Raw genomic sequence first — 27,137 nt, 5'->3', positions numbered from 1 at the left:
AAGGACAACGAAACACAAGCAGATCACTGCTGTTTCAAATATTCATGTTAGCTACTGATAAGTTCCACTTTTCTGTGTCAGTCACAATTGTTTCTTCATTTTTTGGGTCCCTTTATTCCAAGTCTCTCATTCCACTCCCCCCTCATACCTTCTCATTCTGTCAGTGGTTCTGTTTTGGTTTTTAACTACACCTTTCCTTGCTTTGTTTCTTTGCCATCCTTCCCCTACTTTTTTTTTTTTTTTCTTTTTTCCCCTGCCTTTTGTATTTTTCCCAGTGTCTCTTCCTAGAAACTGTATCACAGAGAAGAATTAAGAAAGATGAGAAAAATTGTTCTCAAGGGCATCAGGAGCAGCTCAGAAATGTTCGCTTCACAGTAAAACCTAAAATGTTCAGTGAATGTGGGGGACATTTTCACTTATATTTATCTAAGATGGATAGACCTAATACAGCTGGAGTTCTGCTATTAGGCGATGGAAGTCTTGTGGCCGTGTGATTAAAGAAGCTGCAGCACATCTATGGCAAAATGGTATTTATAAAGGTCAGAACACAACTTTGGGTGACTGAAGATTTAAGCATTTAAGCATTGGTTTTGGACAAGGTAACCTTAAGTGGGCAAAAATACTGTCAAGTTATGACAGGAGGCATTATATGTAATTCTGTGGGTTTTTTTTCCTTCTTTTTTTTTTTTTTTTTTTTTTTTTTTTTTTTTTTACAATGTGAAGATTGACAGCTTTGCAATTTAAACATACATGAGGCATAATGATCATTACAAAAATGTAACATTTTTTACATTATCTTCTTGTGCAACCAATATTCTTAACATTGATGAACCAAAATATTGACTTAAATCTATGAAAGTTGGATTGATTTAAGAAGCCACTCATTTTACAATTTCAGTCCTTCTCAACTCCTTTTAGATTTCATTTTAGACATATTAAATCAAAAATATTCTTTTATCAGTGCACTTAGTGACTGTTAACAGAACCAAACACACAAAGTTCAAAACTGGACCTAGAAAAAGAACAAATGCAGCTATTTCCTTTTTGTATCTTCAACAGCTAACACTGTGCTATCTTGCAAGAGCACCCTCAAGTGATAGCCTTGAGGCCAAACGCGCTGCGTAGGTCACTCGTGCTGAATAGCTTCACAACCATTTTCAGACCATTATTCTCACAGTTAGTGAGAGAGCAATGCAAAAAGCATCGAGATCATCCCCACTAACAGAAAGCATAATCCGTGGTCCCACAAATCCACTCTGCTGTAGCTGCAGGAAAGCTATTCCACTCGGCATTGACCCAAGTCTCACCAGAGCTCCCCCTTAGCACAAGGCTCACACAAACCGTCCTTGTATCATTACCCAGAGCAGCCCCAGTCCTGCCAGGCAGAGGACCTTCTCCTTGCCAGCCTAGCTAGGGACAGGCCTTCAGCTCTACCTTCTATTCTATTCCCTCAGATAGATACAAGTGAGTAAGGAAGAGAAGTGTTTTGATAAACCTCTTCTTCAAAGCCTCATGGATGTTGTTGAAAGATGGAAAACCAGACCCCATGAATTTCTTTCTGGAACTCCTAAATCCCAAACAGACAAAATAGAAAAGAGTGTGGTATCATCAGGGGTTCAGCTGCACACCTCTGAGGTGGGAGCAAAGCAAGGGGAGGCAGAGATAAGATGGAAGGGGGGCTGCTGACAAGGGAATCCAACTGTTCTGACTTGCACCATCAAGCTAGATAGCATTCACACACCTTCACTTTGGCCTAGACTGTTGCTGGAAATCATTTTTTACAGACATGATTTCTGCTCAAAGCAACATAGAATAACGGAGCCTGGGGTCAGCAGGCAGTTGTGACCTCTTGCATGTAGGCCCAGGATGCTCCCAGCCAGCCTTTTCAGCAGGCCAGTAGTGCAAGGCAGTCTCCACTGCTGCCCTCCTGCCTAGCCCTTCTTCTCAATCCTCATTCTACCAAGGGAGAGACTAGTGCAAGCCCTGGTGTCATTTCCTAACATTTTCAAGTTCATGTTCAAAAATACAATGGTAGGCCTGAATAAAAACGCCTCGTGTTCTCCTTTCTGGATACAAAACCTTTCTGTCAGACAGGAGCACTGGTGACTACTTTTTCTCAGTCTCCCTCCCACCACGCTGGGTAACCTCAAGGAGATCTTCCAGGAGATCTTCCAGGCATGTTGCAGCATCTGCCATAGCCCAGGCATTTCTAGATTCGTGCCCAGTGTTTGCTTTCTTTCTGCAGTTTTCATTGTCACTCTGCACAAGATCAGCTTCTTGTTGATAGAAAGTCTGAGTTTCCAGATGTTCCGGGCAGGCTGGCTGAGTCAATACTTGCTCCATGCTAATGACGTTTTCCTGCTCCATATCAGCAGTGATCTACTGCACACCAAAGACTGTCCGGACAGACCGGAGGCTCTCGATGAGACTTTCAATAGTTGCATATTAATTACACAGATGTTCACTCAGGATACTGTGAACGTAATTATCCAGCACCCACTTGATATCCCGGCCCTCAGATTGTACTTTTCCTTGTGATCTGCACAATTCCCCTTGGCTTGGTGAAGTTTATGAGCAAGGAAACCATCTGTCACTGCAGCTCCTCATCAAATCATTGACAGGTTTAGGTTGGAAGAGACCTCTGAAGGTCATCTAGTCCAACCTCTTGCTGAAAAGTAGTGCAACATCAAAGTTAGATCAAATTACTCAGGGCCTCGTCCAGCTCAGCTTTGAAAATATCCAAAGACAGAGGTTCCATATTCTCTCTGGTCTGTTCCACTCTGATTTTAGGGGAAAACCTGAAGCAGACGCCTTGACTGTGGAAGTCTTTCTGTCCATGACCTGTTCTTGCACACTACACAGACACTCCTTTCTGTTACTATTATTATGGGCAAATGTATGCAACCTTGTGTGTTGCTTTTACATCCTTAAATGTTCCATTTAGAGCATTACCAGACAAGATTTCGTTAAATGTACAATCAGAAGATCGCTTATTTACAGTTTTCAGCCTGAGTCCCAAGTATCCACAGCACAGGGAACCCTCGTACTCCTGTCTGAGTCCACTTAGCAAGGCTCTATTCCTCATTAAGAGAACATTTTGTGTTAAGACAGTAGAGTTTTTGTGGCTTTCTCTGTAACTTCAAAATATCTTTCAATGCAGTGGGTCATGAGTAAGGTTCAAGTGTCACTTGTTTGAATCTTGTTCCTGTGTGTTGTGGACTTCTGCTCTCTCCACAGGAGCCACTGTTCCAGAGAAACAAGGGCTAGCTGACCTCTTTGTTCCTAGCACAGGACATGTCAGAAGCATTAAAAAAAAACAAAAACAAAAACAAAAAAACAGGACAGTGTAACCGAAACCCAAGATAGCCAGTGGGACCAAGTCTGTGGACAATGTTGTCTGAGCTTGCATTCAGTGAAACTGTGGGGAAGTTGCCCGTTTTCCTGTTACAGACATTTGTCACATCGGCAGCAAGTTCAGAGTCTGCACCACTGGGAAGAATTTGTGTGAGATGGAGTTGTATGGAGCCCAGAGGGAGAGGACTGGTGTCATTCATGCTAGCAGACACTGTCCTCGGGACATTTACCTTACTATACATTCAAGAGGGATCAAAGGAGAAGCAGCTATGCTAAAAGAAGTCCTACTGTAAATAAAAGGCACACATGAAAAGCCACACGCTGTGACTTTCTCCAAGGTGACATGCTAGAAAATGTTTTTTTTTTTTTTCTGTGGATGAGAGAAAACAGGTACTAGTCAGTAGGGATGGTTCCTCCCCTCTGTTCAGGTCTGGAATGAGAATCCAGGACTAGTAAATGTTTATCAAAATGGGAAATAGGAGAACAACTTTTCAGGAGACTAATCAGGGACCTACAGTGTTAACTAACATATTTCCTAGAACTGTGGCAACAGAGGCTTGGTCTACTGTTTTTGTGGTATAGGGAGGTCAACCTAATGTAGGAGGAATCAAAAAGAAAAAAGGTGCTGTAAGGAAGGCATCTCCAAAAATCATGGCCTTCTGACAGTGAACTACAACACAAAGATGCTTTAAATGTGTATTGCCACCGTCACACACTGGTCCATGGATGCCTATGGTTTGGGGAATGGGTTAGGACAGAACCATGTCTTTCCATGTACACAACTGGGCAGCCTATTGCTCCTTATTTTCATCTTGACATCATTCACCCAGACTGTGCTGGTCATCTGCTTCAATTAGCTTCTGAGTCACCAAAATGTGGTAGCTCCCATAAGTCACGATGGTGAACTCCTGGCGTTCAGGAGCCCTGTGTGCTTTCCTCTTCATGAAGAGACCAAGCACACCTCAGCCTGGCCTTCTACTTCTGCCCTTGCCTCATGTCTGCATAGCTGCTTAGTGAAATCAGTACAGACAATGAGGAGCTGCCCCAAGGTTAGGATGGTGCTTAATACCCTGAAATGCATCGCAAGTGCTGAGGGAGCTGAACTGTTGTTACTATTGATTTCACTGGGAACAGGATTTGATCATACAGGAACGGTGTTACTGGGGAAAGAGTTAAGGCAGACAAATCATGCACAGGCTTGTTCTTCTTCTAGCATGATCATTAAAAAGAAAAAATATTCTGATTTCTCCTTTCGAGTTTTTCCACAGCTACTCTATTACAAAAATTGTGTATCCTTTTTTTTTTTTTTTTTTTTTTTTTTTTTTTTTTCCTTCCAAGCATTTCAGAGATTTTATAGAGAAGAGGTAGACAGAAGCATTTACTTCTAAATATGAATATAGGTTATAACAAAGCATCGGTGCTCAGAAGGGAGCAATTCTAATCTAAGAAACTCTTAACTCATATCTGCAATGCTTGTGGCCACAAAGGTTACTTCAGTACTATTCCTTCAGTCATATATTTGAAGAGCTCTGTCAATTCATTGTTTGCACCTGAACCTTTGAATTTGGCAGAGGCAAAGCTCTGCAGTTATATAAGTGCTTTAGTCTAGGTGTTTTATAGCTTACTGGTGTTTGAGTTTTAGTAGTATTCTTTTAATACATTTTTTTTTTGTACTGTAATAAAATAAGGGTTTGTGATGAAAACTTATTGCCCCCTTTGTTTAGCATCTATCTCTTTCTGGAACAATATACCCTTAGTTTATAGCTTCAGACAACGAATGGTCAGTTCCTCACGATGAGAAAATTCTTTTCAGCAACCCTTGCACCTGATCCATGCATAAGAGAAGGGAGAAAACAGCACTGTCTCGTTTGCCAGAGATTCATCTTTCTGAGAACCATAACTAATACTGCTATGTAGCCCTTTCAATTTGGCTACTCAAGATTTTATTATTATTATTATTATTATTATTATTATTATTATTATTATTATTATTATTAGTGGGTTTGCTCCAAAACACATCTGTAATTTTCATTAGTACTGGTGTAAGGGGAAAAAAACAACACACACATGTCTACTACACTGCAGCCTTCCTGTGCCTAGAATTCCCGTTAACTTTAATCAAAATTCTGCACAATAAGCAACAGCAGGATCAGCACTCGTTCTGAAAAGCAAAGTAATATATAATGATTCACCACATCTGCAAAGCCTTCCTGCCTTTTATTTATCATGCTTTTTATTTTGGTAATCATTCTTGTCTCATCAGAATGGTTATTTAAACTTGCGAGAGGAATCTATCTCAGCATTAAATTTTATCACATACATTTGTATTCATCATAATTCTTAATTTAGACTTAATAAAATAATTTAACAGTTAGTATAAAATCAATTATTAAATAATTGATTTTTTTTTTAGCACAAATGTGCACAGAACAGGAGAATCAATAGCATTCATGGTCACAACAAATTTCAAGTTATCTTTCCCGATGCCTTTGATAAATCAATGGCTAGTTGGATTCCTACTATTTTTTTTTTTTAATCTGTACCTTGCTAATAAATTAAACTGCATGCAAATACAGTCGTTCTTTGATTGAGTACATTTCTGCTCTTATTCACTCCTGTGCTTGCTCACCCTTTTGTCTCCTCAGGGCCACACTATTTAAATAAGCTCCCATTATTTTCAGTGGAATGACTTGCTAAAGGGAAATATTTGTGTCCCTTCACTGGACATCTGCTGTTGGTATGAAAGCAATCAAGAGGAAAAAATGATGGTATGAAGCACATTTAACTTTCACGCCTCTTCATCATTCTGCACAAACGAACACCAACAAGAATTCAATCATAAATTTATCAAAATACATTCCTCCCCACTTTGAAAAAGCAGAAAAATAATAAAAAAAAGATAGAACGAAGAATCAGAAAAAGTATCGAATAAGTAGATTTTACATGTGACCCCTTCAACTTGATTGTGGCTCCCCTGAGCCAGTATTACTATTTATTTCAAAAAGATCTCCAAACACTTCCAGATATAAAATACATTCTACAAATCATTGCCACTAACTGAGCAATTTAGAGTTGTCATCATTATGCCATAAATTTTGTATCAGCAGCTTTATAACGTATTAAGATAAAAACCTGATGTCAGCACGGGCAGTGGTGTGAGAGATTGTACTTACACCCATGCTCATATGCAGCCTCTTTGATGCATTCTGCATCACTGGCTACTGCGTCTGCCTGCTCAGAACTGCCTCAGATGAGATGGTATCACAGCGTTCTGCAACAGCATAAATTGTTGTTAAAGTAGACTTCACAGTGGAAAAAAAATATATCTTTTTGTTGTTGTTGTTGTTATTGTTGAAAGACAAGTACAAGATGAAAAGTGCACTTCCTTCTATTCAACTACAGCTGTAGGAAAAAAAAATAAATCTTATCTTGAAGTTCCAATAGGATCCAGTTTAATAACATCTCATGCATCTCATATGACGATCACATCAAACTAATAGTAGAGAGTTGTCTTGAGGTGCTGTTGACAACATGAATGCTACATTGCTAAATTAGAATTAGTAATGAAGAGGCAGAAGGAACTCTAATCCCATCTATCAATGACTGTTTTTAAGACCCAAGAAGAGAAACAAAGAGGCTGTGTACTTCGCTTCTGTTTCACAAACTCCTAATCAGCTGCGAATGAGCTTTTGGAAAAACTCGATCTTATGCTAAGGCACAGATACTATTATCTGATGCTAATTCAAAGCTATTGATGAAAAAATGTATGGGACTGAATGAACTCAAGATAAGTCCGCACGCAGAAAGAAAACTAATCTTACATATGGCCTTGAATATGGCTTTTCAGTTGGCTTTTGTGCCTGTGAATATGTGGTGGAATGAACCTAAAATGTCAGGAATATTTTCTCTGAACTGAACACACCATCTGAAGGGCTCTTACAGATATGATCAGTCAATGTTAGCACTGATGGTATCAGACATTACTATTCCAGTTGTCTGCTTCACCCCTCTGCTTCATACATGAAGACATTTGGAAAACAAACTTCTGTCTAGTACTTCTAGGGATTACTGCTAAAAGGAATGCACCATCTGATGGGAGCCTGCAAAGAAATCCACTCTGGAAATGGGTCCATTTACATAGAAAGATGGATTAGAATATTTTTAGCAGAAAAAATATGCTATAGCTCTGCCAGTGTAAGTCAGTGTGTGCTCTTTCTATTATGTACCAAGTGTTAATTTATTTTGGAACAATTGCTCTGTCTTGGAAGACTGAGAAATTAGCTTATTTCACAGTGCTTATCTCCTAAATTTTGATTCTTTTGGTCTTATTCCTTGACACAGTTGATTATAGAAGCACAGAACTGAAAGAACAGCAACTTGAAGCTCAAATAAGTAGGGAGAGGTAGATCAGTACAGAACTTTGAAGACAATGAAATTAAGCCTAAATTTGTAATAGAAGAGGATGTTAACCCAGATGAATGACAAGATCAAAGCAGCGAGTGACAAAGATGATATTACAGTCTGTATTTGTACAGACTTTGAAGACTGAATATATGAATATTTGCAAGTATTTGCATTTGATCAATGCCGTGTTTCTGTCTCTTTATGCTCCTGACCAATCCTATCCAGTCATACAAAAACCTGAAGGTTATAAACTCTCAGTTGGCATAAACAGATGTTTGTTTAACAGTATTAGGCATTTGAACTATGTTGCTCTCTCGTCTCCTGTACGTACCACCTGATACTGTTGACAGAGACGTAGCTAAGGACACACATGTTTTGGGAGAAGCTACGAACCGTAGTGCAAGAACAGTCAAGGTACTTTTCTTTACAGCGAGCAGGAAGCTGGAAGAGAATAAAAGCCATGAAATGTATTTTGCTTTCAAACCCTTTGCTTTCAAGCAGAAGGGACAGCACTGCATGTACTATTACTATTTTTTTAAACCTTACGTGCTTCTACCTGCCTAGGTTACACTCTGTCTTATCCATCTCATTATAGCAAAATGTGAGATAATGAAATTGATATTATTCCACAAACCAACGATGTGTTTTAGGGTTTGAAATAGCAGTAACCATCTCTGTACAGAGCTGTCTGTTGCTCTTAGCTCCCCTCCTGACATTCATATCTTGAAAGTCTCCCCCGTTTTCCTTGGATACTTGAGATCTTTTCCTCACTTCTATTTCAACATTTTATAATTTAAAAAATGTTTCCCTCCAGTCTTTTAAATATTTTTTCAAAGATCTGGATGTGTTTTCTGTTTCAGTTCCCACCTATGGTTTAACATCAAGGCCATGAGTGACCAGTAAAATTTCCTCAGCTATCATAAATTACTTTTTATCAACTGGAAGCAAAGAGGATTTTATTTATTTATTTACCTATTATCTAGTAATCTATATATCTGTTTATCTATTTATCATCTATTCATCTATTTATTTATTTATTTATTTATGTTGCCACTGAACTCCACAGTGATCAAGTGAATTAGGCAAGGTGTCCTTGGTACAAAACCAATCATTATCAATGCTTGCATGAATCATTAGCAGTACCAAAATATATATATATATATATATATATATATATATATATATATATATATATATAAATGCAGTCATATTACAGATTACAATATCTAGTAGGGAGCAGCCACGGTTGTGATTAGTATATCACAGTGCCAAATGAATGACCAGGGATCAATTTCAGTGCCAGCAAGCCCCAACAGTAAGCAAGAAATATGATGAGCCTCTACTGAAGATGAAACATTTTGTAGCAACTTTTGCAGCTGGTTTAGATTGACCTTAGATTCCAAGGAGTTTTCTGATGCTCCTCTGAGGCAGGGAAAGACAGGGTGCAGGGTCGACGTGGTCTTTTAAGGACACTACTATGTCCTCACTCTACCCCTCTAATAAAGAGGCAGATCTGACTTTTTGAATGAACACCAGAATGTTTATTCAGAATGCTACATTTATCACTGAAATAACTTATTAATATAAATTAAACCTTCACAGCATCTATGGATGCAGATGTCCTTAACACTATGAAATATGAGTATAATGCAATCAGTAAATCCTGTCACACAGATACACACACTTTCTTTTTGAAGTTTTTGATACAAAAATCAGCAGTGAAAAGGGGAAGAGTCAAAAGGTGAAGTCAAAATCTGGGTGAGAAGATAAAGCTACCTAAGGATAAGTGAACATTGGTTAAGATGACTAAATCGTTCTGTATTTAAGAAGAAAGTGTAACAAACGGTAAAACCTTCGAAATTTGGCATGTTCTTCCTTGACTTAGAGAGATGGTATGATATTTCTTGAGCGGTCTTCTTGCATTTACCAAGGATTGGCTTTGTAATTTGACTGCAGCTGCTAAGTAGGTTTAGTGAAAACAGAATTGTTTGAATCATTGTCTTCTTTCTAGCAAAGCACATCTTATTTTCACAAATGATCTGGGACTGATGTACTCACTTAAGAAAATGTGCCCCGGTCCCTTGGCGAAAATTACTTATTCCAACAGTAGGGTCATTGAAAGACTCATGAACTTTTATGTATGTGAGCTTTAGAACAAGATCAAGTGGGCTAGCAAAAAATCATTCCTGCCTGACCAGTGCAAAAAATAGCTTTGAGCTGTGAGAGTGATATTATCTGCTGCTTATCCAGAAGATCAGGTTACAGCCTTGTAGCCCACATTCTTGGCCACTTAATCAGCATTGTCATGGGTCAAAAAAGGAAGGATGTTTGGGCTTTCCTCCAACACTTGAAAATAAGTCTTCACCCTTCTATTTGTGCTGTAACATGAGCAAGAGAGTGTCCCTGCTTTATATCATTATAGAAAGGGTGACTTCATGCTATGGATTATGCAGGATGGCTATGTTGTCTTACGGAATTTGAGACATGTTTACTTGTTCTTGTGCCAGTAATATAGAACGAACAGCACTGTGAATATCATTAATGCCTTAAAGGAAAGTTAACAGTTAAACAGACGAATGCGGTATGTATAATTGTTAAGGCTATACATACGCCTCCCATAAAAAAACTTTTCCTTGACATTGGTGAACCTCTTGTTTCCCTGTCCACATAACGATAAGCTTCTGGATCTTGGACCTCTCACCAACAACACTTACAGTTCTCTATCAGTTTAGAAATTTCAAAAATTGTTTGTCAAAAGTAGCTCAGAGATTTGGAATATTGGAAATGAATCTGCAAGATAGTGATTAGGCATGCTGGGCAACTGAACCATTCCAGTTTCTGTAATAAACAGGGCAATTATTCATCATTTATCATCAACTTGTTTAATTTCCTCCCAGTGAATACAAAAGAATCCGTATTTAAAAATAAAGCAAAAAACTTGCAATAAAGGTTTTGTGCATTTCCTACCAGGCTACATCAAAATCTAGAAAACAGATTGTTATGCCAACTTCCATATTCATTTTTCTTCTTATCCTATGTCTTACTACTTGACTGCCTCATTCTTTGACCCCTTTCAGCAGGAATAATCAATGATCTTCTACATTCTTGAGCTGAAATGTGTGTATGTGGGGAACTGTCATCAGGTATGTGAGATGATCCAGCTCAAGAACAGATGCAAATTATCTGTTTGCCAATAAGAAACAATCAGTAAAATTATTTTATTTTATTTTCTGCAGATGCTTCCAATCCTCTTCCAAGTCACAGCTTAGCTCTTAATGAATTCTCCTGAAGGTTTTCCTGGAGCCAAACCACTAGCGAGTATGTTTTATGCCTAAAGTTTTCTTGATGTTCTAATTCTTTTTTTTTGGTACTGATTCTGGACTGTTTTCATACACACTCTGGTATCAAAACTCAGTGAAACACAGCTAATGATTGCTGATCAGCCATGTGTGACCAGTGTTTTATGTTGTTGTCTTAGCTATTCCCCAAAGCTTAACTGTTTCGTTGATTTATTTTATTGAAAACAGAATGATTATGTCTTTGAAGGTCAATGACTTCATTCCTACTGCTTCTATAACTGTGACCATTCTTACCTACTCTTTCACAGAACTTGCTGACTTTCTGTATCATCCTCTGTAAGCTAACATTAGAGAGCAGTGAATATTGGCATGAAGTTTTCATTTCCCTGTCAAAAAGATAGGTCAGAGGTAAGGTTGTACGTCTGAACATGATACTTTATCATACTGTGTTAAGACTGACATTAGCTGATTAGAGCTAGATTTTTTATGTGTTTCTGGTCGTTACAACTAGAGAGAAGTCATCAGTAGCATAAGAACTAGTTTAACCGTAGATTTTTTAGTGTCAAATCTATTAGTAGATACATTTGAAAATTTAGTGTAAGTTAAATTACTTAGGAGACTTACTAAGTTTTTAAAAACAGTTCTGTAGCTGCACAAGGAACATTTCCAAGACTAGCTAGACTTTCTAACGTAGAGATGCTGTAACTGCAGCTTTTAGAGAGCATACAATTTGCATAAATTATGCACGGGAGAAAAAAAAAAAAGTAGAATTATTATTAAAAGAAAAAAAAGAAAGAAAGAAAATAGCATAGGTTATCAAGGTCTGGGGGGATTAAGAACTTTTCTGGGAGGAGGTGGGAGGCGCAGACAACTAGGAAATTCCAGGCAATTAATAGACGAAGAAAACGCTCACAGTTCAAGGGAAAAGTCTGACGTCAGGAAAGACAACAATTAATGCTATTCTGCCCCCTTGTGTTAACTCAGGAGGTAGCTGCTGCCTTTACACCCCACAGATCTGAAAAAGTTCACGTCCCTTCGTGGAGATGGCATCAGGTTAACACGGGCATTGCTAAACCAGTGCCCTGACAGCAGAGAGGCTGGGGGGCTCGCAGGAGGGGACGGAGCTGAAGGGCCTAACTTTGAAGAGGATGTGTTCTGTGTAAATATAGTACAGGATACGGATACATCTTTGATATGCGCTGTAAGTTGCAGAACTGCATGGGGGATGGGTTAAGGCTTCAGTGGCAACGGGATTGAAGCTAAGCACACATGAGGGTATCGTAAAAGAAAACAGAGGACCCGCTCTGGAGAAAACAGGCAACGCAGAACCCGAGCTTTTGTGGTTTTTATTTGCCAGCTCCAACCCTTAATTGCAGCACTACTTTGATTCTTGTTTCCACCGTTTTGTTTGTGACCCCGGGGAATAAACAGGAGTTAAGTTTGGCCAGCCACCTGCACCTGAAATAAAACAAGCAAAGAAACAAACAAATAAATAAGCTTTAGCTGAAAGTGATGATAGCCAACAAAAACACCTCCACCCCTAGATGCCAAGTTCGGAAAGGTTTAAAACCAATACACACATTATCGAGGTGTCTGAAGGTTGGGGACTCCAGGAGCCGCATCCCCCAAACGGAGAGGGCTGCGGAGTAAAAACCCGGGCCCCTCAGCGTGCAAGGGACGAAGGCAGCTCCGTTTTGAAAGGATTTTCCTCTCGGTTTGAAGCGTGGCCCCTCCGAGCCCATTTCCCACCCCCGGCAGGGCTGTGGGGCGGGCGGGCTGCCAGGGGCGCCCTAAGCAGCCGGGGCGAGGCGCTCAACTTTCAGGGCACGCGTTTGGGGGCTCGGTCCCCCGGCACCATCCCCGTCCCCGTCCCTGTCCCCATCCGGGACAGGAGCTGCGGGGCAGGGGGGGGGCGACGCCGCGACCCCCGGAGCCGCCCGCGGCGCCCGGCCCGCACCGCCTCGCCCTCTAGCGGGGCCGAGCGGCGCCGCCGCCGGCTGGGCGTGACTTTCCCCGCTCCCTTCAGCCCGCCCGCCTGCCGGGGGGGACCGCGAGTCAGTCAGGGAGCCGAGCTCAACCGGGACCGGCGGCGGCGCCGGGCGGGGAGACGCCGGCATTACGGCTGCCCCCCCCCCCTCCAACACACCCGCCCCGGCCACCGGGCTCCGGGCAGCGGGAGCCGGCGGGGAGGCAGCCCCCGGGGTGAGGGCAGCGGGCGGAGGAAGGCACCGCGGGGTCCCCGAGCCCCTCTCCGGGCACCCCGAGGAGCCGGAGGGGACGAGGAGCGCACGGAGCGGCTGCGGGGAGCCCCGAGGGGGAGTCCCGGCCGCCCCCTCCCCGCCTGCCCCAGCGGCTGGAGGGGGGCGAAGGGGGGAGCCTCCTACTTTTTGGCAGACACTTTGGCACTTTGCTGGATCCGCGGCAGGAAGGGGTGGAAATATGGGGAAAGTTGGGACTTGCCTGCTTACTTTGGCCGGACTTTTGCTGGCAGCGGGAGCGCAGACGTTCACAGGTAAGGGTCGGGGGGGGGGGGGGACACATTGCCTTGGGTTCCTCTCTCCTCACCCCCCACCCCCGGCGGGGCTGACACTTCGTAGCCGCTTTTTAAACGGGGGAAAAACAGAAAAAAACAGCAACAACAACAAAAGTGTCTGCAGGAGGAGGAGAGGAGGCGGCGGGCGGGATGCCGCTGGCGTGCGCCTGGACGGGAAGGGCGCCGAGGGGAGGGGAGGGAAGGGCGAGCGGCCGGCGGGGTCGGGCCGGGCCGTGCCCCGCTCGGGCTGCGGCTCTTCCCCGCATCCCCCTTGCCAAAAGTTTCCCCCTGACCCCTGCCGGGGAGGCTGAGGGGCGAGGGGAGCCCCCCACGGGCAGCCCCCGCCGTCGGGCGGCCGCGACACGGCGGGGTCGCAGCTTTGGGGGACCCCCCCCGTGCGTGGGGCTGGCGGGGCTGGCAGCCGGCGGAGCGGCGAGCCCCTCTTCCCTCGGGTCCTCGGGTGGGTTTTCGCAGCCCCCCGCTGCTCCCCCGTCCTTTTTCCGTGCCGAAGAAACCCGTAATTTCAGACGGGAATCCGGGTTGTGAAATCCCCTTCGCAGCGGAGCGCGCAGAGCTCGCTCCGGGGAGGGGGGGGGGGAGGGATGTGTGTGTGTGTCGTGGGCTGTTTCCAGCACGAAGTTGCTGCAAAGTACGGTGAAGAAATTGAAGACATCTGGTCCTCAGCTCATGAGAAGTCAGCTTCGGTGGGGAGCGAGGCTTGGAGGCTTCGCTGGGTGCGCAGGCTGCTTGCCGGGTGTTTTGGGCGCACGCCGTGCTCCCGTGCGGCTCTGTGGCTACAGCAAGTTTTATTGGGGGGGGGGGGGGGGGGGAGGTAGAGAGTTCGTGGTCTGCTTTTAAACTCGTTTAAAACTAGAAAAATCTGGGTTTATGTCAGGTCCCAGCGACCTTTTGTGTATGCAGCTGCATTTCCCTTAAATTCTCCGCCGCGTTTTTTACTGCGGGTGAGACAGAGGGCTCCTGAGCAGAGAGATGTTTAGCACCGAGATGAGATATACGAATGATGAAATCTTTTTCCAAACAGTCGTGGTAGGACGAAGCTGAGCTCTGTAGTGAATTATGGAACTGAACTCATGTATATTAGCCCTATAACTCATTAATATGGGAAGTCCAGTGTCCGGGCTTCAGTGAGAGCTCTTCCTTTATGAAGACAAATCCGTAACTCACTGCTGACCTGCACAAACTCCTGTACTCCTTGTTCAAAGTTGAGCTAGGGCAGCTCTTATTCTGGATATGTAAGTGACTTGCGTGTGTGATACGCCGATGCTATGCTGGAGTCAGCATTTAAGCACCATTCATGTTGTCTTCATTTCCATTGCCACACACGGCCGTAGGAAACACAAACCATTCAGTGATGCCCGTAGGTGGATCTAGTTATTGCACAAGGCGATTCCAGTACCTCCAGAGCTCTGAGGGAGAGACACCACGATCTACAGGCTGAAATGGGATTGCAGAGGATGCCACGGGGTGCAGCATCTGGCCTGCTTTCTCCCCGTGCGTGCATATGTGCATGGATGTTAAATATTGAATGGAAAGCTTATCCGTGAAGAGGTGTGTGCGTCGTGGCTTTTTTCAGTATCAATTCTTGGTACTCAGACCAAAATTGATGAAATTTCCATTTTTGTACTTTACCATTTGAAGTGCATGCCTGGGAGTCATTTTTGCCTAGGGGAAAAAATTGCTGTTGCTTTTGCTAAGTGTGATGCATCAGTGTCATAGAAATTAAATTACACAAAAATCCGTCCTTGAGCTGGGCAGTTAGTTTTTGTACTAGCCATCCCTTGTTGCTGATGGGGGTTGTTTGAATAACCTGCCAAAAGTTTAAAAAAGGAATAAAAAAAAAAAAAAAAAAAAAAGAAAGAAAACCAACTCCACACATATTTGAAGCAAAGAATAGCAGTGGGTGAGTTAAGTCATCTTTGGCATTTCTAGTTCCATTTTTATTTTTACCCTTTCCAAAAATGATTGATTTATTTGACAGAGATTAGTTCTAACATTACCTTCAGCTATTGTTTTATTTGAGTTTCTTATTTAGAGAATAATCACACTGAAAGATCAGATCTTGGCTTTTTAAGGCCTGGGAGCTTTCAAGTAATCTTTTGAAAGCAGCTTAACAGTTAATAACAATGAGATTTTCTCTGAGTCCTTAACTAAAGAATTTAAAATTCTGGACTCATTGGTTCAAGAAGCAAATGCTTTCAAGAATTTGAATTGAAGAGATGTTGCTGAAAACATTGTCTTACATGGGCAGTGCTTCTTATTTTAAAAAGTTTTTAGAAGTAGCTGGGGTCTTTCTGCGAGAACAGATTGTTTGTTCCTGAGAAACTCTAGCAGACCTAAGTTTTTTTTTTTTTTATTATTATTTAATGATTTTAGCATGAATGTTATTAAGTGGTGCCATGTGAAGACCAAAGGCTAACGTTACAAAGTGCCTGAGCTGTGGTGGTGCCACCTGAGCCTGCCGTATTCCTCCTGCCTTCTCCCCGGGAGCTTGTGCAGGCAAGGGGAGGCGACGCACTCCTGCAAGGGATCTAGGTCAAACACGGAGATGGAAAGTTAGAAGGGACACTGTAAGCCTAAATATTAGGTCTTCTGTGAAATGAGAGGTCTGGATGTAATGAGTTCTGTCAAATACCAGCACGGGTAACTGAAATTGAAGGCAAGGAGATGTGTAATAGAATGCAGAAACTGTGTTTTTATAGAGGCGTTGCGCTCAGATTGATTTAAATTTGCACACAGCCTGAATCCCGAAATTGGTGCTTCTTGCTTATAACCTGAGTCTGACCTAGAGAGGCCTATTATTAGAGCGCTCTGTTCTCCTTTGCTATAGAAAGCTGTAAGGCTGTGTATTAACACATTCTTCTTGTGGTGCTGGTTTTAAAAGTTTTACTTCTTCTGCGGAGGGCTGGCCTGCCAGTGCTTGGAGGAGTGATTTTGTGCCAGGACTAGCGGTAGTTGTGAGGAGGAGAACGGGAGGGCTAGTGCTGTACAAAAATTGAAAACCATTTTTCTTAGGGACCAGCAAAGGTTTTCCATGGAGAATAGTAGTCCTCAGGCTATTTCATGGCCTTAAAATATAAACCTTGCATTCTAAATAGCTGCTGTGCCTCATCTTCCCCTGTTTTGGTTTTGGGTGTAGGCACTCCGGAGGCAAGAATCACACTTTCCAAAAACAAATGTAAGGAGGAAACGTGACATGCTAAAGTTGGAACTTACCGTGATGGTGCTGATGTTCGGTGGCAGCAAAGAGGGAGGATGAAAAGAAAGAGGATGGGTTACGTCTTCATAGGTCCAGTCCCAGCTGAAGGGAAGCCTCTGGCAATCGGAGAAAGGTGTAGAAAGTAAAAACTTTCTGGTGTAATTTACCCATTTTACAGCGGTTTGTCAGAGTATTCAGGGTCTGTTTTTAGAAGCCTTTGATACCTATTCTGATCATTTTGCCAGCAAAGAGCCGTGGGTTTGTTTTGTATCTTATTTTAACAAATCCTGCTTTGTCCTGCACTGCTTACTCCACCTGAGAGCCCGTATCCCAGCACTCGCCGTGCATTTAAGTGATTGCATTTAAAACAGTCCAGCAAGTTAGTGGAAGGAAGTTGAAGGATCAGCTTCGAGTAGGTCTGTATTTTTAAGCACTTCTGGCAGCTTGGAACATGAAATAAAGTTTGTGTTTCCCTGTAAACTAGGACATACTCAAGAATGCATCAGATTAATTGAGAGTCCTGGCTTTGGAAGCGTCAGGGTTTGTCAAAAAAGATGCTGTGCAGTGGGGTTTGCTTTTCATACCGTTGAGCTGTTCTGGTGTCAAAAGTTAGTAATGAAACCACACCAGAAATTAAAAATAAACCTTTCAGAAGATTACAAGGATGTAATAACGCTGGAAAATTCCTGTGGTGTTTTTTCGGTCTCTCGGTTTAGTGGTCATCAGAATTCGTGAGCAAAATAGATTACAGTGTCCTGGAACAATATAGCAGTATATAATTTATGGAAAATAATCTGTTTAGTGCTCGCAGAAGGTGCTAGATTGACAGCTAGAGGGACAGATTCCTCAAGCACATCACAACACAGGTTAGGACAGAGAGAGGAAGCTTCTGGTCTCCATCTCACTGATCAGTGGGGTGAGCACAACAGGTGTAGGATTGATAGGACAAAGTCTGGTGGCGTGGTGGGGTCACATTGATCCTGTACTTCGCACGTTGAACTTTCATCCTGAAGGAAAGATCACTTCAGAGGGCTGCCTCTTGTGCTTGAAGCTTATTAGTATCATTGTCAAACGCTTATTTGAGGTAGTTACATCATTAAGTTTTAAAGGTGTTTCCACAGAAAATGACGTGCTTTTATGAGCCTTTCAGCTCCCAAGTATGTAAATAAGGGGTTTTGAAAGTTTTCCCAGGGATAAATTGTTTATTAATGTGAGTGCACCTGAATTGCCTTAATTCTCCTCAATTTCTGTAGGAACAATTGAGAGTCCTCGTTCTTTCATCTGAGTTTGCTGATAATTTCCAAATGTGTATTTCTGATTTATTATGTAAAGCTCTCAATGTATCGAAAAGCATTTCAGGAAAACAAAACCAATTTGGAGTGTACATTAATACGCTTAAAAAAAAAAAAAGTTTAGTAATAAATTTTACTCTGCTGCTTTCCTCACCCCCTCTGTTCGCTTCTTTCTGCTTCTGTAGTGCACGAACACTTGAGCCTTCATGAGTTTGCCTGCTGTGCTCTGCTGCTGATCACTAGGTGTAGCTGCATCTCTAAATCCACTTTTCTAAGTGGAAAGCGAGGAAGGGCTGGAAGCTGGGCTTTTACTTGCATGTCAGGATGTTTGGAACTTGGGAGGTGTGAAAATATTTGATGAATTTTGGTGACCTGGAGAATTTGAAGCCACTGGTGGCTTCTTTGCACCAGTTTGCTTATAACACAAATGAACTTTTCATTATTCATAAAAAGGCTGATTTCAGTATCAGCGTTACTGCAGCACTCATTCAGCCTTCTCTTGAATACTGCAATAAAATGCATGAAATTACAGAGAAATTGTTAGTGCTTTCCCAGTGGCTTAAATGCAAGGGTAGTAGCTACAGAGGTGTGATAAAGCTGTACCTTAACCATCTCGATTTATCTGTAGGTATGTGTTAACGGAAAGGCTCAGTGTTGTGTGAGTATACACCTTTTTAATGTGTCGTGGGGAGACCTCTGCTCTGTTCGAAGGAATTACTTTCGGAAAGGATGTTGCTGTCAGGGGAATCCTGTACTGATTTTCGGAAGAGCCTTGTGTCCTGGCGATTAAAGGGCATGTCACTGCCTTTAACATTGCGAGGAGTTACAGAGAGTAAGCCCTCACCCATGCTTTAAAAATGAAGGAGAAAAGACATTTTTATGCCCAGGTTTCTGAGAGCAGTAACGGTACAAATGAAGGTGTATTTATGCCTGTAACACATACTCATGTCCAGAAGCTGCAGGGAATAGGGGAGCAGTGGCTCAGCCATTTCACTCAGCGTGCCCCTTTGCCACATGAGGAGCAATGGCAGCAAAGAAAGTAATAACTGCATTTGTTCAGACAAAAGCAGGGGAGCATTAGCAGGAAGGAGCTCTGAAAGCAGGTGAGCATTACAGTGTTTGGCGAGAAGGGTGGGAAGGAAGGCACGACACTGTGTGAAAGAGTGTAAGAAATGAACCTTACTGGAAGGGAAAGTACCCTAGGAAAAAACTGAACTTGTAAAGGCAGTTAAACGGCATCTGGAAAACATAAATGGATTTATATTTACTCACATTTTCTTATTTTTGTCAGCTTTGTTTTGAACACACTTGTCTCGTTAATTTATTCAAGGCTCGAACATGTCTTCTGACAGCTTTACACAGCAATATTTGGTTATCTTTGCACATATGATTAAGTGTAATGATGTTAATGAAACTTTATTTATTTATTTTTCTCCTTATGGAATGGTGTGAAACCATCATTTCTTGTATGAGCAAGGTGGATTTTCCTTTTTTTTTTTTGTTTTTCTTCTTTTTTACTCCCATTTTCCTCTACATGTGTGTAAACTCCCCTGATTTCAAGAGCAGCACGTTTTGGTTGCAGTAGGGGTTTTGGGAGGGGAGCTTGACATTTTGAAACCTATCACCACTTTATCCCCAATTCTAAAATCCAGTATTGTTTGACTCCTTATTCTATTCAGTTCTTTCTTTATTCTGTTACTGTCAAAAATATTTTGGCTCTTTGTTGTAACTCTGTACTGCCTAACGGTAGGCTGATTAGATGAAAATAGTGGTTTTTAGTTTTGCTGGTGAGATTGTTCTGTAAGACTGAGCATCACAGGAGTTTCTATGCACTTCCAGCTAGGTGGACAGTGGGCTGTCAATGCCCCTAGGGTTTTTGTCATGGAGTTGTTCTTACAGGTAAATGAATAGCTTTTCACATCTGTGCTTCTGGTGAGTATAGACTGGTCTGTGATCACTGAAGGGGTCACCTGCACGCACACCTTACAGCTCCAGTTAGGACGTCTGTGCAGTTTCTGAGGGTACACAGAGAAAACAGCTGCAAACAAACAACAAAGTCAGTTTCCATCTCCGTGAGCTGCATTAGGCCCCAAATCAGACACAACTGTTCTTGCTGTAGCTGTTTGCTATGCTCATTCTCGCTTCTTATGGGATTAGTGCATTTGTTTTGTTTGAACAGACAGATTTCATTATTATCTGTTCCCTCTTACATCCTTCTACTTCTGGTAAATAAAATCGCAACAAGAAGCCCAGTGTTTCCTGACAACTCCACGGTCTGTTCAGCGTGTGCTCACGCACTTGGTAGGAACTTGCTTGAGTGAGGAAATGCATTTGTTTCAAGGTTCAGCCCTGCTTGCCAACCGCACAGGGCTACACATAACTTACAGCAATTCCCATGATATTTCTATCACAGGGTGTAATTCAGTATCAACATCGCTCTGATCACAGTTTTTTTGCAGGCTGTTTGTATTTTGATAGTGTAAATCTCGTTTCCCTTCTCTGCTTTAAGACGTGCCGTATGATCTTAACCAGGAAATGTTTTCCCCGCTCTGCGGGACTTTCTGAGCCTGGAAGTTTTTTCTGGCTCCAGGTTGGGATGACATAGTGGAACACGAAGTGTGCTGCCGGAGCACAGCATGCAAAAGACAGGCGTATATTGTAATTCCTGTTGCTTGGTGATCAGAGCTCCTGCGTAGGTGTGGGAGACCTGGATTTAAGTGCGTGCTCTGGCGTTTGGCTGTGGCATGGGTGAGCATTGCTGTAGGCTGTCTTTTCTGTTCTTTTTTGGTGGGTTTAGTTTTGACCATGGTTGAATTTTTATTTTTGTTTTTAACTGACAGTTGAGAACCCCTAAATGTATTTAGAGAACACTTACGGCAGCCATCGGCTGTCACCTATAACTTCAGTCTTGCCCAGAAACTCAACAGTGTACTTAAATACTGTCACATATTTAGGAGATGAAGACAGCTGTGGACATTTGCAGGAGGTGTAGTACTCAGTGGGGTAGTTTTTATGCTAATGACTGAGAACTGCTCTAGCCTTTTTTTCCTCTAATGTTCCATTTTCTGAATTCTGCAGAGTAGATGAAGATTATTTTACAAAGCACCGCATACAACACTTTAATATAAGCACTTTACATAACACATCACTTCAGCTGTTTTTCTTTTTAACTTCTGCAGAGACAGCTATTACCGAAGTCATTTCTCAGCTAGGTAAGACAAATTGTTGTCCCAGTGATAATTTGGAGGCGCCATGCAGCTGAGGCCCTCTTTCCCTGAGTCTGAGGGATGTCATCTTCAATTCGGTCCTGGCTCAGGAGGAAGCCTCCACAGGCACTTCTCCAGCACCGTCCTCAGCTGCAAGCACCTTTCTGAACATGAAAGCAAAGCAACCTTCTCGGGCTAGGTCTGCGGGTGTCGTAGGGAACCAGCAAAACCAAAACACAATTAAAGTTAATATTTATTCACAAACCTCAGAGGCTGGCACCGAGAACTGGAAGCCGGTGCGTTGCCCAACGTTACTATGCTCTGTTTACAGTGACAGCAGAGCACGTGGATTGAGACCACACATAAAGTTCATGAGGTGTGTTTTATTTATTTTTACTTGAAGAGTTGTTGTTAGAATTGCCTACATAAGTCTGAGCTAGTAAGGGATTTATGTGAATTAGCCTGGCATTTTCATTTGGGCATTTGGAAACTACCGGGGTTTCAGTATTTACTTTTAGTGTTTGAGGAAAGCACGCGCCCTTTTGAACAAATACGCAGTGAAATTGCATAGGGCCCAGAAGCGCAAGACAAGTTGAAATACACTCCTCACAAATTAAAAACTGTCTTCCACAGCAACAGTGCGGCAACAGGAGAAGTGGATTGGTTTTTTTTTTTGAAGTCTTACAGAAACTCCAGAGCCAGATCTTTTCCACATGCTTAAGAGAAAGGCAGTTTGTTCGGTGCTTCTATGCATTTTGACTGCAAAGAGTTAGAGAGTTCAGTGTTAGCCACATTAGACACCCCACACAGGTGTGAAAAAGGTGTGAGCATTGAAAGACTCAAAATGACACCGGGCTGAACCCGAGGAACTAGATAACACATGCAGGGAAATGAAAGGAAGCTGTGGGGAGCTGGGGGTCGGCCTCTTCTCACAGGTAACTAGTGATAGGACAAGAGGGAATGGCCTCAAGTTAGGCCAGGGGAGGTTCAGGTTGGAAATTAGGAGACATTTCTCCTCAGAAGGAGCAGTCAGGCACTGGGATGGGTTGCCCAGGGAGGTGGTGGAGTCACCGTCCCTGGGGGTGTTCAAGGAGAGGTTGGACATGGTGCTCAGGGACATGGTTTGGTGGGTGACATTGGTGGTAGGGGGGTGGTTGGACCGGATGGTCTGGGAGGTGTTTTCCAACCTTAATGACTCTGTGATTCTGTGAATATTCCTTTGCTATTTCTGTTGCAGTTTCAGCTGCAGACAGACATGCGACTGCACGTGGCCTGAAGCAGCAGGTCTGCCCATGAGGAGCGTGCCCGCCAGCCTCAGCCACATGTCCCACCGTCCGTCCCCTCACAGCCTTGGAGTCTCTACTGCAGACAGGACTGGGGTGGGTGGAGGGCTGAAGCCGTAGTTACTGTGTATAAGGATTGTCTGGGCTCTGTCATGTTGTGTCGCCTAGGTCACTTCGAGGGGAATTAGGCTACGTGAGCTGCATGCATTTGCTGCTCCTGAAATTCCTTCGCTGATTTCTTGCGGAGAAACATGCAGTCCTTAGAAATGTACATCCTCAGTTTGGAAGGTACCTGTTATGACTCGGTGGGGCACGGGAACTGAAAGCAACAGCCTGCTTGTTCTGGTGTCAGGCAGGAGCCGCCGGGTGCTGGGTTTAGATTGGAAGCTGGTGTTTTGGAAGTTACTGCTTTCCCTGCCAGTCCTGTTGTGGGTGTTGCAAACCTTCAGTCGGTTTCTGATGCACAGCCCAAACTTGCAGACTCTGCCATGAAAACTGTCCACCCTTGCGAAGATCTCAGTTTTAAGAATGAATGCAGTTTGGCAGCTTCCTGAATGTGGTCCACGGTAAGTCTGCCTCAGTGAAGTGGTGTCTGGCAGACTTGTTTGCTCGCGGTGGGTGGATCAGAGGAGCTTCGGGAGCCGCTCACCTCCTGTAAGTGAGGAATCTCACATTTCCAGAGCTGGCTCTGGAAGTCTTCACAGCCTGCAGAGCGCCGGGCTAGATTTACAGCCTTTAAACATGAATTCCGGCTCGTGTGGCAGAAGATGTGTGCTTCCAGGCTTTCTGAAGGGGAACTGCAGAAAAGTCAGGTCCATGTGCTAGCAGCTGCCATTGAACAAATAACGTGATATTCACCGGTAGCCCCATTCACATGATTTCGGTGCTGTGACTCTGCGCAGTGGTCTAGCAATAAAAGAAAGAATTGCCCAATTACAGTAATCTGCCAGAGCTGTGTACTCTAGAATTTTGTGCAGAGCAAGAGGGAGGGCTCTTACCTGCTCGCAGTTCTGCTTGAAATTGCACTTTAACACCATCCATTCCCCAGCAAATAACATACATATTTAACAAAGCTGTTAACCACCAGGCCACCTTTAAGAGTATATTGCTGATCTGCCCCCTTCTGCGCTCTCTCCACCTCCTTTTCCGTGCTCAGGCCTGCCCCCATCCCCGTTCTCCACCATCAGGAGTCCCCTGTGGCCTCCTCTGCCACCTCTTCCCAGGGCAGCTGTGACCCCAAGGCTGGAGGACGATGCCTGGATGCTTTGGGGATCAATGTGCGCATCTGGTAAGGGCACACAGCCTCTGGGGGGCTGCGACAAAAGCTTGGGGACAGACATCCTGGCTGCCTGCTTATTATTCATACCAAGAAGGCTTATTAGTATCATTATTTTTTTTTTTATTTTCTGAGGTAAATTAGATCAAAATGGTCCTGTGCATGTGTTACAACACATGCCAGCAGAGCGTGTCGTTATGAGTAAGTGGTGTAAGCGAGTGGGGTTTAAGTTTTGCTTTGCTTTGCATGGGGAGCAGTCACAGTGAATAGTTCACAGCGACAGCAGGCACTGCTAGTGGAGAATGCGATACCGTGGCCAGATTTAGATTTCAGACCAGATGGACGTTATTCATAATATTATTTGGGTGTTAATGCTTTTTACTAGAGTGCGAAATAAACTGCTTAAGTTTTTTTTTTTTTCCCTATTTGTTCTTCAAGCTAAAAAGAACTAGCTTGGCACTATTAATACTGGCACTATTTATATAAACACAAGCTCAAAAATTAAAGATGAATATGGTTGGGTTGGAGCATGCGATATAATTAATTGCCAAGAGCTTCTGATGGCATAATTATTGCAGGCAATCAGGTGTTGCACAAGTCAGCATGAACATCCCGATACTAGCATTTTGGAGAAATGGAGCTTCTGAAAAACTCGTCTGGCATCCTTTTCTTCGTGGACAGTGTGCCATCAGGTAGTATGCTAGAGGTATCAGCTCTTGGCTGGATCTTTTCAGTAGTGTTTAGGCTGAGAGGATGATGCCGAATGGGCTAAAGTTGCGCCAGGGGAGGTTTAGGTTGGATTTTAGGAAGAGCTTCTTTACAGAAAGGGTTGTTAGGCGTTGGAGTAGGCTGCCCAGGGAAGTGGTGGAGTCACCACCCCTGGAGGTCTTTAAAAGACGTTTAGATGTAGAGCTCAGTGATATGGTTTGGTGGAGGACTTCTTAGTGTTAGGTCAGAGGTTGGACTTGGTGATCTTGGAGGTCTCTTCCAACCTGGATGATTCGGTATGATTCGGTATAAATATGGTTCATTTCTTAATAAACACAGGAAAAACATTGTATGCAAACCTTTAGGAAGAAGTGTTGCCTCTTTATTCGAGTCCTGGAATTAAATATTCTATTTAAGCCACGGTAGTGATGTATGTGTGTGTTCTCCATGTTGACGGGTTAGTTTTGGTAATAATTTTTATGTGTGGTTAAAACGCATATAAATACATCTGCAGTAAAGGCATATGCTGTGTATTCTGTGCTGTCTTGAGGGACAATTCTGCAAGTTCGTATTTCTCCCAGCTTGAATTGGTCTTTCGGATGAGCTCAAGAGTTCCCAGCCAGTCCAGACGATGTGCAGATGATCAGGATGCTGCCCGCAGTGCCCCGTGTGTTGTCCCATGCAGAGGCTGAAGGGCCCAGTTGGAAAAGCCAAGGTCTCGCCCCGTACTGAGAGCATAAGGTTTTAATCCTCATACAGCTGATGTCTCTGCTGGAGTGTTAATAGATAGTCTAATTTGTGAGCTAAATTACTAATTGTATTATGAGTCTAAACCTTATTAAGCCTTTTGTGTAGAATTAGATCACAGAGCTTTGGGAAGCTGAATCCTGCTTGGGTTCAGTCTCCTCCCTTTGAAGAGGGGAGGAAGCCTTCCTGGTGTCTGCAGAGCTGCTCAGCCCCGAACTCGTTTGCTGCCGTCTGCGTCGGTGACAGGATCCTAAGTTTGAAAAGCAGGGTGGCTTTGAGAATAGGCCCTCAAGTGGGGTCTCAGTTGCATTGCTGCAACGTGCTGCATTTAGCTGAGCTGAGGCCACGGCTGGCATGTAAAGGAGTTGGCTCTGAGCTGGTGTACGCGTGCTGCGTGGAGGTTCAGCTGTACGGGAAGTTCAGCCGGGTCAGCTGAGGCTGTTTTCAGAGGCAGTTCGTGCTCTCCTCTCTGCTTTTGCACGGGAGTGAGTGTGCTAATGCAGCCCAGCTGGAGACGGAGCAGATTGCCTCCAGCGGTGGATCAGTAATAAATAAACAAAGGGGGACTTGATGGATTTTTGACACCCCTTGCAATACATTTTTATGTTCATCTGGGATGGCAAAGTTGGCTGGGAACTGTTGTGCCTTTGATTCAGGAATGTTGCACCCGTGGCAGTTCATGGTCTTTAAGAAATGTTCCCATTTACTCTCTGTATTTTCCTGTATGTACACGAGATGCATTTCCAGAGGTATCAAGTTTTACTCTGTAATTCCCAAAACAAGCTGCTGTGAGAAACTGTTCTTTTACACCTGGAGTTATCAGAGACTTGTATGTACTTAATGTTTCTGCCTTTTACATTTTTTGGCGTTTGAAATGCATAGACAATGTATGAAAGTAATAGGGTATGCAGGTTGTCATGCCATCTTTATATTTTAAGATATTTATATTTTTTAGCATATATCATAAACTTCAGCATCTGTCCCACGAGAACAAGTTGTCAGAGGGTTCCCTGCTCATTTTCTCTGTATGCACTTGTTCTCTACACCTACACCCTGTGTATTTATTGTCTTCGTGATGACAGCAGCCGAAAGCCAAGGCTGATCATCTTCAGGTGTGTCTGTAACAGCCAGCTTGTGTTTGTTAGGGAGGTTGTGTGTACCTCCCAAATTGTATCTCACACTTGTTGAAGTATTCAGGGAGGTGACTTTTTTGAGAGAGTTTTTGTATGCTTTGCAAGAATTTTCTGGCATTTCCTTATTCAGATGCAGCATACCTTGGGACCAAAGCAGAAGCTGTTTCACAATGACTTAGGCGAGTACGAGCAGGACAGAAAGGAAAGGAAAATCCACAGCTCTGCCCACTTGCCATCTTTTAATCTCCTGACTCCGTGTCTGAAAAATAAAGTGTTATGAAGCGTGTCCGTGTACTCTGACTTTTGTCTTGGTCATCTTGGTCTGGTCTTGGTTGCCTTTATGTGTTTTTTTTCTTTGTTTTGTGTTTTCTTCCCCTCAGGCTGCTGAGGGTAACTGCACATCACAGCATTCCTATGGTTGTTTTCTTTGTGTTGGCTTTGTGCAAGAGGCCAGGTTTTCAAAGCAAACAGCAAACGGGAAGAACAAATTAGAAGGGTGAGCATTTTTTCACGTCATGAATAAGTACAAGTGTTTGTTACTGGAGGTATAACAGGAGAAAATGGAGCACTGAGTCGTGCTTGTACCTGGTGGCAGTGGTGGCACTGTGTCACAGCTTCCTTTTCAGCTGCAGCTACTGACTGAAACAACTAATTGACCTGTTAATTAATTTTGGAGAGTTTGCAT

The 27,137-nt window shown here is 43.2% G+C and overlaps 1 protein-coding gene across 13 annotated transcripts in view; it reads left to right on the top strand.

Moving 5' to 3' along the window:
- The first annotated feature begins 13,131 nt into the window (after positions 1-13,131).
- PTPRM (protein tyrosine phosphatase receptor type M) overlaps positions 13,132-27,137 on the top strand; it is a 472,980-nt gene continuing 458,974 nt past the window's right edge. For 5 of the 13 annotated variants that reach the window (XM_027452028.3, XM_027452027.3, XM_027452025.3 and 2 more), the window contains exon 1: positions 13,133-13,569. In XM_027452028.3, the coding sequence (XP_027307829.1) occupies positions 13,497-13,569 (73 nt within the window). In that variant the 5' untranslated portion in view covers positions 13,133-13,496. Of the gene's footprint in view, positions 13,570-27,137 lie in introns of all 13 variants that reach the window. The other 8 variants (XM_027452032.3, XM_027452029.3, XM_072034722.1 and 5 more) reach the window with 3 other exon arrangements.

The sequence above is a fragment of the Anas platyrhynchos genome, chromosome 2, assembly GCF_047663525.1.
Source record: "Anas platyrhynchos isolate ZD024472 breed Pekin duck chromosome 2, IASCAAS_PekinDuck_T2T, whole genome shotgun sequence".
NCBI lineage: Eukaryota > Metazoa > Chordata > Aves > Anseriformes > Anatidae > Anas > Anas platyrhynchos.
The sequence above is the reverse complement of the archived record's forward strand: the minus strand, read 5'-3'. Positions and strand labels throughout refer to the sequence as shown.